Genomic DNA, 17650 nt, shown 5'->3' on the forward strand with positions numbered 1-17650 from the left:
ACATACACACTCCAAACATTAACCTGTATTCAACATACACACTCCAAACATTAACCTGTATTCAACATACACTCCAAACATTAACCTGTATTCAACATACACACTCCAAACATTAATTCTGTACTCAACATACACCAAACATTAACCTGTACTCAACATACACCAAACATTAACCTGCGCTCCACATACACACTCCAAACATTCCCTTGTGGTCTTTACAAAACTTTACTCAACAATATTTACAAATTATTTCTAGATAGATACAATAAAATCTATGAACATAACACCAACAATATTTGTCCTTCACATTCCCAGTCTTATTCAATCTAAGAAAACATGCCAGGAATATAAAAAAAAGGATTCGAAATGTAACAGAATTGAATGTGTTCAAGTGCAATCTTAAGGACAGTATAGTTACATCATTATGATTATGTATGTACCTATCTATGTTAATTATTACATATTAAATAATTATTACATATTAAATAATTATTACATATTAAATAATTATTACATATTAAATAATTATTACATATTAATAATTTTACCTAATTATTACATATTAAATCCCTAATTATTTAATATCATGATTATCTTAATTATCTATTTAATGACCTGGGACCAGATTCACGAAGCAGTTACGCAAGCACTTACGAACGTGTACATCTTTCCTCAATCTTTGACGGTTTGGTTACATTTATTAAACAGTTTACAAGCATGAAAACTTTCCAATCAACTGTTGTTATTTTTATAAACAGCCTCCTGGTGCTTCGGAGCTCATTAACTATTTAATAATTGTAAACAAAGCCGCCAAAAATTGAGAAAAGATGGACAGGTTCGTAAGTACTTGCGTAACTGCTTCGTGAATCTGACTCCTGTTACTCAAGCTCAGTTTCTGAGAATTTTCCTGTTACCCAGTTTCATGAGAATTTTCACAAACAAATCATTTAGGCAATGTGTATCATCTAATTTAAATAGTAGGCCTAAAATGTAACAATTATAAGCCCCTTGGAACTGCGTAAAAACGGTACCAAAATAATGTATGACAACACTTTTTTTTACTAATATTTTCTACCACAGACATTAATGCATCGTTCAATGCAAAATATTTTGAAATACCACAGACGTGGCCACACATTTACAATGCTAACCAGCACTGTTATATTATACTCAGATTAGCATTAAGACTTGTCAGGTAAAAGAGTACGCATTCAGACTCGCCAAATGTATACTAAATTATTGTTGACTTAATATATTCGCCAACTGCAATGTATGTATATGCCAACTGTAATATACATTATGATATAATGATATAACAAATAAGTAAAAATATAGGATAATTAATAGTAATAAGGAATGTGGGACAATAGTTTGTGAGATTTTTTATTGGTGTAAACAAAAATAAATAATTGGCTTGGTGAGGCTATCAACCTCTGGAGGGTTATTAAGGCCACAACAATACTTTACTGACCACCTAGCAAGTTTGGTGTTGGATTTTTTTTATTTATTTTATTTATTTATTTATATATACAAGAGTTCTTACAATTTTGTACAGCCACTAGCATGCACAGCATTTCGGGCAGGTCCTTAATCCTATGTTCCCTGGAATACGATCCGCCAAATCGATTAACAACCAGGAACCCATTTTACTGTTGGGTAAACAGAGGCTACAGTTAAGGATTGGCACTCAGTCTAATCCTCCCCGGCCAGGATAGAACCCAAACCAAAGCGCTCGCGAAGCGTCGGCCGGGTGTTTTACCACTGTGCCACGGGGACTGTTCCTCGGTCCCCCAGGCCTGGGTCAGTTCCTTGGTCCCCCAGGCGTGGGTCAGTTCCTCGGTCCCCCAGGCGTGGGTCAGTTCCTCGGTTTCTCAGGCGTGGGTCAGTTCCTTGGTCCTCCAGGCGTGGGTCAGTTCCTCTGTCCCCCAGGCGTGGGTCAATTCCTCTGTCCCCCAGGCGTGGGTCAATTCCTCTGTCCCCCAGGCGTGGGTCAGTTCTCCCCAGGCGTGGGTCAGTTCCTCTGTCCCCCAGGCGTGGGTCAATTCCTCTGTTCCCCAGGCGTGGGTCAGTTCCTCGGTCCCCCAGGCGTGGTTCCAGTACCTGGGCAAACTACATTACTTTCTCTTGCGACGATTCTTCAGTCCCGCGTATTTTAAGATTCCCGCCCAGGCGACCGCCTTGTTCTTCTCACTCGCGCCTATGTAGAACGCGACTTTTCCCCCGTACAGCTTCCGCGTGGGCTTCTTCGTGTAGAGCTCCCTGCCGATGTTCACATGTCTGATTCCTGCGGCGCGAGCGACGAGCCCCGTGATATACACGTCCTCCAACCAGAGGAAGGGCGTGTGGGCGACATACGCCAGTAGTCGCTCCACGGCGTTGCGGCCCACGATGTACGCGGGACCGAACACAAAGGGCGGGAAGAATTTGTCCGGGTACTCCTCCTGTTGGGTAAAGGGGAGGACGTGGGATAACTCTTGTAAAAAATAGTATGGGACGCGGATGATAAAACTCTTGTGAGTGCTGATGGTATATATTTGTTAAATATATATCAGTGATGCAGATAATGAGTTACATTAACGTGGCTGAAGATATGATGAGCAAACTAGGCTCTCTTCACCAGAAGATGAAGAGAAGACGACGTTTCGGTCCATCCTGGACAATAATCAAGTCGCTTGTGATAATGGTCGACAATCGATTTGATGATGGTCCAAGGACGGACCGAAACGTCGTCGTCTCTTACTTTTCTGATGTGTGGTTTGGTCATTATATATCAGAGGTTCCTTGCTTGATCGGTGGTGATAGTGCTACAGGTGCCGGGAAGTGACTAGACCCAGTACAGCACACTGGTATAACATTCACCTGGGCTCTAGGAGACTCGAACCGTGGACCCCATGAGTGTCAGGCCGAAGCTCTATCGATCGAGCTATTGAGTAGTCTTAATAAGGACATTAGGTTATGATAGATTAGGTTAGGTTACGTTAGGTAAGGCTATGCTAGGCTAGGTTAGATTAGGTTAGGCTACATTAGGTTAGCCTAGGTTAAGTTAGGTTAGCCTAGGTTAAGTTAGGTTAGCCTAGGTTAAGTTAGGTTAGCCTAGGTTAAGTTAGGTTAGGCTAGATTAGCTTGTGCTAGTAAGAACATAAGAATGAAGGTAACTGCAGAGGGCCTATTGACCCTTACGAGACAGCTCCTATGTATATCCACCCAATCTCATTCATATATATATATACATATAGCTAACCTACACTTGAACCAATCAAGGAATCCTACTTCTAAGTAGGTGAGGTTAGGCTAAGTTAGGTAAGGTTAGGCTAGGCTAGGTTAGGTTAAGTTAGGTTGTATTAAATAACAACAAAGACGAAAGGGAAGCAAAAGTTACTCTCAGGTTTGACTGCCTACTCCACCAATCAGGTCCTACCTCAGTCACGGCCCATTTGCCGTTCCTGTGAGACGGGGCTCTTCTAGAGAGGCGGCCGTGGATCTTGGAGGGCGCCGAGTCCCTGGAGATCTGTAGCCTTAGGTACTGGAGGAGGTGGAAGGGGTTCACCACAACGTCGTCGTCGATCTTGGCCACAAAGGGCGTCTCGGGGCACCAGTCCCTCACCCATGACAACCACGAGATGGTCTTGTAGGTCAGGTTCCTGCAACACGAGGACCTGGTTGGTTACTGCTGGTGGTGTGGGCGTGAGGGAGAGACTCCTGGATACCTAGTTACTGCTAGGTAAACAGAGGCATCCGGCGAAAGAAAAATATTCCCAAATCTCTCTCCCCCCCCCCCTCTGCGAGGGAATCGAACCCGGGAGCATTCAGTGTACGTGTGGCAGTGTCAGTGTACCTGTAGTACTGAGTATATATTTACTATTTTTATTTACTCTGTGCCTGCAGAATCGAGCTATTACCTAATGGTCGGTTATCAAATGTATTGACTCCTGATCTCTTTCCCTCTCTTCTTGAGGTATCTTGATCTCCATCTCCATCATATCTACTGCACTTACTACAATGTGTGTGTGTGTGTGTATTCACCTAGTTGTGCTTGCGGGGGTTGAGCTCTGCTCTTTCAGCCCGCCTCTCAACTGTCAATCAACTGTTTCTAACTACTACTACTTTTTTGTGTTGTTTTTTCCCATACTACACACACACACACACCCCAGGAAGCAGCCCGTGACAGCTGACTAACTCCCAGGTACCTATTTACTGCTAGGTAACAGGGGCATAGGGTGAAAGAAACTCTGCCCATTGTTTCTCGCAGGCGCCCGGAATAGAACCCGGGACCACAGGATCACGTGTCCAGCGTGCTGTCCGCTCGGCCACCGGCCACTGTGTGTGTGTGTGAGAGAAAGAGAGAGAGAAAGAGCACGCGCGTGCGCATCAGTATACATAAAGCAGCGGGTGATAGCAGTGCACATATTACAGATATATGAGAGGCATATATACCTGTAAGAGTCGACGAAGGTGTTCTGGATGATGTCGTGGTGGAGGTCCATCTCTTGGTAGATCAGCTCCTGTAGGGTGTTGTTGCTCGTGGCTCCCAGCACGAACACTGTCCTGTAAGGCCAGGGGGTCATGCTTACATGTGTATCATTGTAACACTCTCTGTCTGTCTCTCTCTCTCTCTCTCTCTCTCTCTCTCTCTCTCTCTCTCTCTCTCTCTCTCTCTCTCTCTCTCTCTCTCTCTCTCTCTCTCTCTCTCTCTCTCTCTCTCTCTCTGTCTCTCTGTGTCTCTCTGCCTCTCTCTCTCTCTGTCTCTCTCTCTCTCTCTCTCTCTCTCTTTCTCTCTCTCTCTCTCTCTCTCTCTCTCTCTCTCTCTCTCTCTCTCTCTCTCTCTCTCTCTCTCTCTCTCTCTCAGGAGGACTGACCTGATCCAGGTGTAGGGATAGAGGTGAGGGCTGGCCCAGGTGGTGCGGATAGTTTGTCTCTCCTGGAAGTGGTGGAGGGCTGAGGGCACCACCACCAGGATGAAGGGCGAGCTGTCGTTACACAAGGGCTCCTGCGACAGGTCCTCCTCCCACCCCACCTCATCTGGGATCGTGTTCACTGGAGTACCCGTCAAGTTGATGACGTCTCTCACTCTGTCGAACCTGTCACGTGTCCGTGGTTACCAAGGGGAACAGGCTAAATTATTAAGATCATTACCAAGAATGCCATTATCAAGATCATTAGAATTGTAAATAGTTGACCCTTTCTTCTCCCAGCGCCTCACTCCATGCAGTTGGAACTTGACTGAGATATTGACAAGATTGTAACCTTTGGTTAAATTGTCAGAATCTCTATAGCAAATTGTCTGTGTTTACCTAGTCATAAAAGTACTTGTGTGTATATCTGGTAACATACTGCATGTGTAAAGGAAGAAATGTATATGTTTATCACTCAGAATGTTCCGTAATAAGCTTATTGTCGGGAAATACTTATTAATAAACTACACAAATTTGTATGAATAGGCTTCGCAAGTTTTGCCTCGCTTGTCTCCACTATATCTGTATTGAACTGTAATCAGTGAAACTTTGGATGACATCTCTATGTGACTTATGGAAGGTCATAGGCAATATAGGGGTTCCAGCTCCTGGGCCCTGTCTTTACACATGACTGATTTGATAAACTACGAAACTTTTCTTGCCAAGTGCTTCACAATAATAATAATAATAATAATTATTATTATTATTATTTATTTGTAATAAATACAGGGGATTTGATTACAGTGATTAGTTAGTACTCATCCGCTCACAGGATTTTTTTTTATTATTATTTTCTACCACAGACGTGGCCAGACAATTACAATGCTAACCAGCATATATACATTTTCTTCTGTCCTCCATGGACAGGGTTAGAGATTTGTCAAACATACAGTTCAGGGATTTATTGAACAACCACAGAAGGTGATCGTAGTGCTTCTAAAATGAGTGGAGTGCACAATACACCATCCACCGTTCGTGGCAACAATGAATAAAACCCTAAAACGCAGATATAAGAACATAAGAACAAAGGTAACTGCAGAAGGCCTGTTGGCCCATACGAGGCAGCTCCTATCCAGGGTTGCCAGATCTCAATTGCTGAAAGTAGCAAGCTGACGGTCTAAAAGTAGCGAATTTGTAATAAGAGTAGCCCAATTTTTTTTTAGTGAATGATATGGGTTTCAAAGTAATATATTTTGATATATAGAGCACACTACACGATGTTAATTGTTTTATTAATACTATTTTTGCACATACACACACACACACATATATATATATATATATATATATATATATATATATATATATATATATATATATATATATATATATATATATATATATTTTTTTTTTTTTTTTTTTTTTTTGCCGCCGGAGGTGGATAGTTCATTAAGCATCCCCTATTCAACCAGTGAGTGATAGTTTGTTGAAATAAGTTTATTGAGGTAAAATACACACAAAGGGATGAGGTAGCTCAAGCTATTCTCACCCCGTTGATAGTTTGTTGTGCACCCCAAACCCCGACCAGTAGTGTAACTGCCAGCCTAGCATGAACGGACCTAGCAACCCCCCTTACCTGGGGTTTACATTTCGTATTATGTGATTTTTGGCAACTGTTGCCATTTTTTAATTAATGCATTTAACTGAGATCAAGACAAATATATATTTCCAAATTAAATGTAAATTTCTTTAGTTTAAAAGAATATAAATCTATATAAAATGTAAAAGAATATATATATATATGTCGTACCTAGTAGCCAGAACTCACTTTTTGGCCTACTATACAAGGCCTGATTTGCCTAATAAGCCAGGTTTTCATGAATTAATTGTTTTTCGACCACCTAACCTACCTAACCTAACCTAACCTAACTTTTTCGGCTACCAAACCTAACCTAACCTATAAAGATAGGTTAGGTTAGGTTAGGTTAGGTAGGGTTGGTTAGGTTCGGTCATATATCTTCGTTAATTTTAACTCCAATTAAAAAAAATTGACCTCATACATAATGAAATGGGTAGCTTTATCATTTCATAAGAAAAAAATTTGGGAAAATATATTAATTCAGGAAAACTTGTCTTATTAGGCAAATCGGGCCTTGCATAGTAGGCCGAGAAGTGCGTTCTGGCTACTAGGTACGACATATATATATATATATATATATATATATATATATATATATATATATATATATATATATATATATATATATATATATATACGAACCCTTTCTTATATACATATGCGCTAGCTTGTGTTCAAGTTCTTGAACTTGGCAGCACCCACTCTTTAATTTGGCACCTTTGTGGCACCTTGGTATAAGCCTAACATGTATATATACACTGACTGCCTGTCCCCCTACACAATGATTTATTATTACCTATTATTTTTATCATTTAATTTAAATATTAAATAAAATAACTCATTTAATTATTATAGTAAGTACTTAATAATTTAATAATAAGTGGTAAGTACATACAAATTATTAAACAGTACAGTTTAGTCATAGGAGATTCCTAGATTGGAATTCACTACCAAATTTCGATATATCCAAGTATTTTTAGTGTGAAATGCTGTTATTATAGGCATAAAATTGTTGTTTTAATAATATTATGCTTAACCACTTGGGCTGGACGGTAGAGCGACGGTCTCGTTTCCTACAGGTCCGCGTTCAATCCCAGACCTCCCAAGAGGTTGGGCACCATTCCTTTCCCCCCGTTCCATCCCAAATCCGTATCCTGACCCCTTCCGAGTGCTATATAGTCGTAATGGCTGGGCGCTTTCACTTGATAGTTCCCCCAGCCCCCTGAATAATATTATGAGAGCAGTATTTACGGGCTATTCATGCTCGTGTCACCTCTTGGGTGGCTTAATCTTCATCAATCGAGAGCAGTACGTCCTAACCAGACATTATATGATGATATCCTCAACAGTTGATAAATAAAAGTAATTGCGGAACTCCAGTTATCTAATACTTATCATAAATGGTATAAAACCTTATCATAAGCCAAGGGATTTGTAGATCAGTGTTTCTTCTTCTTGAGAATAGGAGCAGTTTGCACGAAGGGTTGATCAGTGTTTACAAAGGAATTCGGAAGTAATAATAACACAGCTGATGCCATCTGTCGGCAGAAGAGAACACTATCAACTGGCAGGTCAACAGTAGCCGTAAGATACAGCTTACGCCATCTGTTGACATCAAATTACACTTATAACAAATTACCCCACAAAATACTACTAACGCCATCTCTGTTTTTTCCAACGCACTATAAATAGCCAAACAGCAACCCATAAGGCGGGTTGTTGTGCTCGGGTAGGAGGTTCCAAGCTCCGCCCACAAGAGGTATGGAGTGTATAATAAATGGCATATCATTGGTAGATATTCTTTGTTGACATTCACACAACAGCCAATCACAGGCAGGGATCAGCTAAAGGTGCCATCCACTTAATAAATCATCTTTATTCAGGACACCATCCTTGCTTAAGACATTCTGCTTCAACTTTAATCTATCTAAAAAGTGAAATGTTAAGTATTTAAAAGTATTAATATAGTGATAATTAAATACTGCAGGACGTAACGAGTGTTACAGAAACATGGGCTATAGGCTACCTAACTTGTGACGTCATCAGTGGGTGTTGCCACACACAAATAATATCGGCGATACAATGCCTCCGCCCTCTTATTGCTCTACATTATTCAGTTAGATGGAAATTTCTGTCTTGTATAAAACAGAAATTGTTGTTCTTTTGTACAACAATAAGGTTATTGAGCAAAAGGACGTATTTCTTATTTTGCATTTTATTCATATAAGCGTTGGCATTCCCCGCAACAGCCAATCACAGGAAGGTATTTGTTGGAAACTTTGCCAAAACAAACTTGATTCCTAATGAACTCTAACAATAAATTCGTTTAATAAACGAGTATTTAGGGTCAAGCTACAGATGAACATTATAGGATAACGGTGTTTTAGCTTGCAGCTTCGTTAGACAGAATCCCTGGTCTTAATTTTAAAAAATAAAGAACTAGAAAGCGTATTTTATTGCTAACTTTACGAGAAATAAATCCCAGCCTAGAAACTCTTTGTTGACATTCACACAACAGCCAATCACAGGAAGGGATCAGCTATAGGTGCCATCCACTTAGTAAATCATCTTAGTTCAGCCCACCAGTCCTGCTTATGGAATTCTGCTTTAACTTTAATTTACCCAAAAAAGTGGTGTTAATTATTTAAAGTGTTAATAAAGTGATAATTAAATATTGCAGGATATAACAGATGTTATATAAAAATGGGCTGCATGGCTACCTAACTTGGGACGTTATTATTGGGGGTTGCCTTGACAGACACAAATAATGATACGCTGCTCTGCCCTCTTATTCGAGTAAATTATTCAGTTAGATGGAGATTTCTGTCAGGTGCAAAACAGAAATTGTTGTTCTTTTTCACAACAACCTTGTTGTTGTGCACAAGGACCTATTTCTTAGTTTGAATTTGATTCATAAAGGAGTGTTGGTATTCCCCGCAACAGCCAATCACAGGAAGGTATCTCTGGAAGCTCAGCCTCCTTATGGACTCAGCACATCGCTCTAGCTCATGGCTCGCTGTTTCATCTCTTGTATATACAAACTATGACTTTTTCCATTACTGTTATAATTAATAATATGAGATATAAAAGTTTTTACACAAAATGGCTAAATTCTGCCATTAAATAGACTTTGTCTTGTATACTTACAAACATACACCAATGGCTAAATTCATCCATTACCATTGAATGGCTACCATTCATCCATTATTAATTTCAAATGTAATGTATACTGTCTAGTTTTTTCCTCTCGCCATTACTTGGTGCAATATTTGAAAGTTGTTTATTTATTTATCGATCTATCTATTATCTTGTATTTATATTTACAAGTTTCTGTGCTTGGAAGAAAACTCTGCATTGAATTGGGACTAATTTATTAAATAATATTATTTAGTATTAATTAATATTTACAATTATTATTAATTACAATTATTTATAGCCTAGTTACTTTCATGTAACTCGCAATCGTACAGTCTTAACATTAATAGCCCAAATTAGCACATCTTGCTTTTAAATTAGCCCAAAAAGTAGCAAGTGGCGAAATAAAAAAAATTGGGAGCGCGGGGCTCTCAAAAGTAGCCCAATTCGCTATTTGTAGCCCAATCTGGCAACACTGCTACTATCTATAACCACCCCAAATATACCTAAATGTGTTAATAAAAAATACACATAATCCTTAATTATTCAGAGTTAGTTGCCCATATAGTACAACGTGAGCCTGATTCTTACATATTGCCTTACATAAAGCAATACTTTGTATTATTGTTACAGTTCGTACAACAACATCAGCAGTAACTGTAATACAGGCGATGACGCCCCCCCTCCCCCTGATAACACGATAAAAGTGCTATCAGTGACAGCTGTAACTTATTCTGTCATTCCCAGTCAACTTTTAAAATGTTAGGCTAAGCTACGTACGTAAATCCATAGATGCACTACGATCACCTTCTGTGGTTGTTCAATAAATCTCTGAACTGTGTTTGACAAATCTTTCACCCTGTCCATGGAGGACAGAAGAAAATGTATATATGCTAGTTAGCATTGTAAATGTGTGGCCACGTCTGTGGTAGAAAATAATAATAATAAAAAAATTCCCAGTCAACTAAAGGGTGGATACAGTGACTCTTTTCACCGGAATGTTATACATGGCTCTTTAATATTACTAGTTTTGCTATTAATGAAACTATAATATCTAAAATTGTAAATCATTTAAAGAAAAATAAGTATAACATTTAGGGGTTTTAAAGTTCATGCTCTGTGATAATATCAAACACTTGTTTACTGAGAATTGTACTACTGTATATGTAATGTAGTATTGCCTTGTAAAATTTATGAATATATGATTTATATTGTATTTTATTAAATAAAGATAAAAAAATCGCTTCCCTGCCTTACAAACCATTCGTGCCTGGATAATTTCAAACCATTTTATGATTTCTAATTAAAAAAAAAAGTCGAAAAGCTCATCCATCAAGAGACAGATGTTATAGGAGTTATACCGTTGACTGTAGCAAACTATAGTTTTAGAGCGATGACTAGAATTTGATCAAGGAGCTCAACATAACAACATTGCTGTAACTTAGAAGATTTTTATTATGTCTTGTTTACACTACAAAATGAGTTTTCTGAATTAACCAATTGAGTTCAGCTTTGTAACTGCTTGTACTGTTATAATGCGTATTTTTCGTAAGAGTGAAAGGTCTCTTACATATACAGTACAGTTGCTTATTGAATACTCAATCAAAGAATGTGATTAATGTGCGTTTACAAAGGTGAAATGCAATTCTAACCAGCCTTCACATATACACATATATATTTACGCCTACCTTACTTTGAGAGGGTAAATTAGCTGCTATAGAAAGTACTAAATAGTGTGTTATTAATTTAAACACTCACTCCACAGAAGGTGATTAAGTTGCTTTTAAAAGCTCAAGTTGTGCTCGGAGATCGTCTGTGAGAGTAAGGTGGGCTAGCCTAGGCATCTTAATGCAAATTAAAGCATTAATTTCAGTGATACGATGACTTATACATGGGATATTGAGTTCCTTCCGAGGATGAATCGCATGCCTTAGTTTTGTGTCTTTTCCAACACTACAAGTATTATATTGGGCATAAGGACATCATAATAAACTAAAGATGACATGAAAAGTACGTTTTTTGTTTGTAATCCTCTAATTTACGCCACAGCTGGTGTGATAGCCTGCTACAGCTTTGAGCTTTTCTTTACACTGCTGACCCAGTATGAGGATAGAAATCCTTTTGATATGTATTTTATTGTCTCAATAAACGTTCTTGACCTTTATGTTACTTTATTATTTTCTGCTATTCTGTTTAGGCATATTTTCTGGCCATAGATGAAAGCAAAACACTATAGGTACTATAGCTTGTGTGCTGTGCTGTCAAATCTCTCCCCCCATATCGTGGAGGTGGGTAAGGCCTACGAGTCTCAATACAGATTGTCCACGACAATAGGAATAAACGTACCTGTAGGCGAACGTGGCGGGAGTAAGAGGACGCGGGATGGAAGGTAGGGTGACGCAGAGGAAGGCCACGAAGAGGCCTGTGCACACACACATGCCGACCAGCAGACGGAACACCATCACTCTGGCTGTGGACACAACATCACACTATCAACAGACGGAACACCATCACTCTGGCTGTGGACACAACATCACACTATCAACAGACGGAACACCATCACTCTGGCTGTGGACACAACATCACACTATCAGCAGACGGAACACCATCACTCTGGCTGTGGACACAACATCACACTATCAACAGACGGAACACCATCACTCTGGCTGTGGACACAACATCACACTATCAACAGACGGAACACCATCACTCTGGCTGTTCACACATCAGCAGACGGAACAACCCGTCCTCAACCAATACGTCTCATTTTCTACGTTATGGTCCCCAAGCGTACAAATTAATATGAACAAATCCATTTTCCATGCATCGGTAGCTTAGGTCAGGTGGGCTGCTTGGGTTTGTACGTTAATAGTCAGGTTAGGACTTTGTATTTTGTACGTTGTGGCAAATACAGAGAACGAGCTGGAACAACATCATTCTGGTAAACAATCAAGTTTATTATGCCAAGGCAGCGTGAGATTGTGTCGTTCAATCCATGAGACTATTCTTACTAATGCTAGGCTGCTTATCATCAAGGCAAATGGAGGGGGGACCTTCGACAAGCCGCCGACTTCCTGTCCTCGTCTACGGGCTCTCTTACGTTTCACTACGGGCTCACCATAGCCCGTGCTACTTGGAACCTCGTTCCAGGTAGCGAATCTTTAACAACAAAGGCAGGAAGACTACTCTGTGGATCAGACCCTACGCTTTTTACAGGTCAAAATCGGGTTTATTGTATGGAGCCTACATTTGGTGAACAAATCCTCTTAACAAATGTTAAGAGTATTTTTTATATTTATCCATGCAAGTATTTCCCCCCTATGGGTACCTTTTTTCATGTATTGTTTTTGTTACTATATGGGTACTTTGAAAGCCGGTTGGCGAGGTTCCATGTGTAAACACTGATGCATAGATTTATTGTATGCAATTACTGTATGTAATTATTGTTTGAGGTTTGTTGTGCTAGGATTTTTGTCGGCTGTCGGTGAGGATATGTCTTGCTTTATTGCTTTATTATATTGTATTTAAAAAAAAATAAAAAATAGCCAAAGTTAACTCATTATTATATCATTTGTATTTGGTCTTAAAGAGGTAATTGATTGTCACCTTCAAGTGTCCTTTAATAGCTTAAGGCCAGCAATATACCAAGAACTACAACAAAATTTTAGGGACCCGAGGGAAAGTGAGATTTACATTAGTTATTCTATCATAATAATTATTATTATTATCATTGTCATACTGTGCAGGAAGAATCATATATCTGAAGAAAGGGAAGGGAATTATCGGAAGGGAAAGCGCCGAGCCATTACGACTATATAGCACTTGGAAGGGGTCAGGATAAGGATTTGGGATGGGACGAGGGAAAAGAAATGGTGCCCAATCACTTGGACGGTTGGGGATTGAACGCCGACCTGCATGAAGCGAGACCATCACTCTACCGTCCAGCCCAAGTGGTTATATTTAACTCATCTAGTAAAATCAGAAGATTTCTAAATGTTACTACTGCTAAAGTTGCTAGGCTTATGCTTGTCTACAAGTACTATCTGAAGTAGATCTGACCTAATGTAAACTTTGTCAGCAAACTAGTCATATACCTTACGTCACTATGTAATTAAACGTGAACAAAAATCTAGAGATTAGAGATAACTATCGCTGATAGGCAATGACTGTCCATGTATTTTCTGATATGATATATTTACCAAAATCCTAGCCGTGTATCCCAAGTTTACCTAACGTAGATACTGTATACAATGCAAGCTCGCAGTGTTTGCAAGCTTCCTACTTATTTATCTCACGACCAAGAACCACACCGTTAGCTACAGTAAAGTAATTAGATCACTACCCTTGTAACTATCACAAAATTTAGACAATGAAACCAATAATACTTATACGACAAATCCCATGTAAAAAACTTAAAATGTAAATACAATAGGCCACCCGACGATTCATGCTGAAGAAGCTGGAGCCCAGTACCGGGAAGCTATGATTAGCGTATGGACACGCACGTTGTTTGTTGTTATAGATTCAGCTACTCGGAACAAGTTCCAAGTAGCACGGGCTATGGTGAGCCCGTAGCTTACCAGGCTTGGAGGCCCGTCGACTAGGCTTGGAGGCCTGGTCGACGACCGGGCCGCGGGGTCGCTGAGCCCCGAATCACCTCAAGGTAAGGTACCTGGCACAGGAGCGGGGCAAGTAGCACGGGCTATGGTGAGCCCGTAGTGGACATACCTGGCACAGGAGCGGGGCAAGTAGCACGGGCTATGGTGAGCCCGTAGTGGACTTACCTGGCACAGGAGCGGGGCAAGTAGCACGGGCTATGGTGAGCCCGTAGTGGACATACCTGGCACAGGAGCGGGGCAAGTAGCACGGGCTATGGTGAGCCCGTAGTGGACATACCTGGCACAGGAGCGGGGCAAGTAGCACGGGCTATGGTGAGCCCGTAGTGGACATACCTGGCACAGGGGCGGTGCTGTCAAAGACACACACTCACTGGAGATTATAAAAGTCCCAGTTGTTGTCTCTCACGCCTATCACTCCAGCACCATAGAATATGAATGACGCAACTTCCAATAATTACAACACAATTACTGGCATTGCGTTGTTAAATATTAAATAAATAAATAAATAAATAAATGTTTATTTAGGTAAGGTACATACATAAAGAGATTTTACAAAGTTTGTTGGATTAATAGATAGAGCTAGTACATACAATGCCTAAAGCCACTATTACGCAAAGCGTTTCGGGCAGGAGAAATCTCTTTATTCACTGTCTGAAGGATCGTGTTTATTAATGTTAAATAATTATGTAATTAGTTCATCAGTGTTGTAAGTTGCTTACCTAAATGAATTTTGAGGCTCAGTTTCTTGACCTACTTAAGTGCCTCTAACTTTTTTTCAGTATCACTCACAAGGTGACCCCATGCCACAGGACGGGCATGGGGTCCACTACCGCCCACAGGACGGGTATATGGGGTTACCTACCGCCCACAGGACGGGTATATGGGGTTACCTACCGCCCACAGGACGGGTATATGGGGTTACCTACCGCCCACAGGACGGATATAGGGTCAACTACAGCCCACAGGACGGTTATAGGGTCCACTACCTACCACAGGACGGTTATAGGGTCCACCACCGTCTACAGGACGGGTAAGTGGTCCTGTAGCCAGTAGTCAGGGGGAGTGAGCACATAAAAATTGCGCCACAACACGTACCAAATAATTTAAAAATCGCTATACATTTGTATTTTGTATTTATAATCGAAACACAAGAAAGTTTTAAAAGAAGTACATACTTTTTATTTTGTATTTAAAATAAAAACAACAAAACGTTATAATGTAAGTTCATTAATCTATATTCTATTTAAAATGAAATCATAATAAAAACATTTGTGTTATTTAATTATTTTACATTTTAAACGTAAAATAAAAGCAAAACGAAGCAGTATGAAGCAGCTGCAATAGCCTCGTTCATCTAGAGTTTATTTTCGGAGCAAAGAGACGAGCTTCCTTAGCTACGCTACGCTATGGGGGTCTACCACCGCCCACAGAATGGGTATGGGGTCCACTACCACCCACAGGATGGGTATGGGGTCCACCACCGCCCACAGGATGAGTATGGGGTCCACCACCGCCCACGGGATGGGTATGAGTCCACCACCGCCCACGGAATGGGTATGGGGTCCACCACCGCCCACGGGATGGGTATGAGTCCACCACCGCCCACGGAATGGGTATGGGGTCCACCACCGCCCACAGGATGGGTATGGGGTCCACCACCGCCCACGGGACACGTCTGGGTCCACCACCGCCCACGGGACACGTCTGGGTCCACCACCGCCCACGGGACAGGTCTGGGTCCACCACCGCCCACGGGACAGGTCTGGGTCCACCACCGCCCACGGGACAGGTCTGGGTCCACCACCGTCCACGGGATGGGTAGGAATGCATAACAACTAAACTAAAGTGAAGGGTACAAGGAACAAAACATGTTAGCACTTACTGTAGCTGTTAAAGTATGGTTATGGGGAGAGAGTAAGGCTTGAGGTACCTTTATGGATGAGTGTTAGTCTACAACTGTGGAAGATAGGCTGTCCTGTTATCTGCATGCTCGCCTCTTATCTAATACCACCTTCACTAGCGCTAATGATTAATAAGAACACGACCTATTTCACTACATTTATTTAGTCTAGGTATTAATGGGCCTTAAACAAAAACTAATTTAAAAGCGGAATTTAATCAGTGGGTTCTTGATTTTCCATCTTATATGCTTAAGTTCTTTCACACGGCCCCCGGGAACGTGTGACAGAGCAGAGGCAGGCAGACGATGACCTTCGCCAATGGTCTCGAGTCGCATAACTTGCTATAAGCCTTTTATGAAACGATATCAACAAAATTAAGGGTAAAAATGATGATCTCAGCCCTCATTATACAGTCGTAACTGAAAATTAAATTGAAATAAGTTTATTGAGGTAAAATACACACAAATAGATGAGGTAGCTCAAGCTATTCTCACCCCGTTCAGTACATCGTGTTAATACATACGTATACACACATCACAAACAATAAATGTATTACCGAACATTCTGAGAGATAAACATATACATTTCACAGTCGTAATGGGTTGGCGCTTTCTCCTGATAGTTCCCTTCCCTTCTCACACCCTCTATCCCTTATACAGCGTATATGAACTAGTCGTAGTTGAGGCTACCACCTCTAATTTTAATAGGCTTTCAAACTAAATATTATATATGACGATAGAGAAGGGTTCCTTGATTTCATGATCCGTAAGAAAGATGACTATAACATGCTCTTCACTGAATTAAATGAGCAACTAAACTAACTAACAGCCCTCCATAAAGGATTACTTGTGTAAAGGCCTCTGAGGAACCCGAACAAATTACTAGATCACCTATTACATATAAAAGTCTATTTAAAATTATCCTTTCCGTCATTTTACAAAAACACGAGGTTAAAGACACTCTGTAATCTCCATTGGCTTTAGGGAAAGGGATGATCATAGCTTTTTTCCATTTACTGGGAATACTTGCCTCTTTATAACTAATATTAAAGAGGTATAACAGTGGGCTTTTCTTCATAAGGGCAAGCTCATTAAGTATTTCATAAGTCACTCCATCCTCACCAGGGGCGGTAGATTTCCCAAGTTTAATCATTAGTTCATCTTTGGTAATACCTGTGCAAGTGACATCACCACTGTTACCTGCTGTAAGTATAAAGTCCTTTCTTAGATCTTTCCAAGAATCTAATGACTCTCGTTATAGCGGGCAATGAACTAAGTTTGGTAGCTTCCGCCCATTTATCTACGAGACCATTTGCAATTCCTTGCGGGTCAGGATGTGCAACAAAATTATGCTTTTTTATCCCTTACTTTATTTACGTCTTGCCAGATTTCCTTCAAGTTTCTGTTACTCCCAACTTTCTCTGCAAACTCCTGCCAATACTTGCTTCTAATTTCCTTTCTCTTC

At 40.4% G+C, this 17650-nt stretch overlaps 1 protein-coding gene across 3 annotated transcripts; it reads right to left on the reverse strand.

The window, feature by feature from the left end:
• Positions 1–1354: 1354 nt before the first annotated feature.
• Positions 1355–16313, reverse strand: LOC123774894 (beta-1,3-galactosyltransferase 1). 3 transcript variants are annotated; one of them, XM_045769585.2, is made up of 6 exons: positions 16216–16313; positions 12013–12136; positions 4857–5078; positions 4435–4545; positions 3419–3641; positions 1355–2441 (listed from the first exon to the last, which is right to left on the reverse strand). In XM_045769585.2, the coding sequence occupies exons 1-6, from the start codon at positions 16271–16273 to the stop codon at positions 2115–2117; spliced, it is 1065 nt and encodes a 354-aa protein (XP_045625541.1). In that variant the 5' UTR covers positions 16274–16313; the 3' UTR covers positions 1355–2114. The 3 variants fall into 3 exon arrangements, with proteins under 3 accessions (XP_045625541.1, XP_045625542.1, XP_045625543.1); XM_045769586.2 differs by having other exon boundaries at positions 16168–16299; XM_045769587.2 differs by having other exon boundaries at positions 12013–12185; positions 16168–16241.
• Positions 16314–17650: the final 1337 nt, after the last annotated feature.

The sequence above is a fragment of the Procambarus clarkii genome, chromosome 84 (assembly GCF_040958095.1).
Source record: "Procambarus clarkii isolate CNS0578487 chromosome 84, FALCON_Pclarkii_2.0, whole genome shotgun sequence".
In the NCBI taxonomy this organism is placed as follows: domain Eukaryota; kingdom Metazoa; phylum Arthropoda; class Malacostraca; order Decapoda; family Cambaridae; genus Procambarus; species Procambarus clarkii.

Excerpts from the sequence above, each read along its gene's own strand:
- LOC123774894 (XM_045769585.2), bottom strand. The coding sequence starts at position 16,273 with ATGCAGATAACAGGACAGCCTATCTTCCACAGTTGTAGACTAACACTC. Across the intron at positions 3,642-4,434 it reads ACCTTCGTCGACTCTTACAG|GAACCTGACCTACAAGACCA; the intron begins GTATATATGCCT and ends CTCGTGTTGCAG. Across the intron at positions 2,442-3,418 it reads GCAAATGGGCCGTGACTGAG|GAGGAGTACCCGGACAAATT; the intron begins GTAGGACCTGAT and ends TTTACCCAACAG.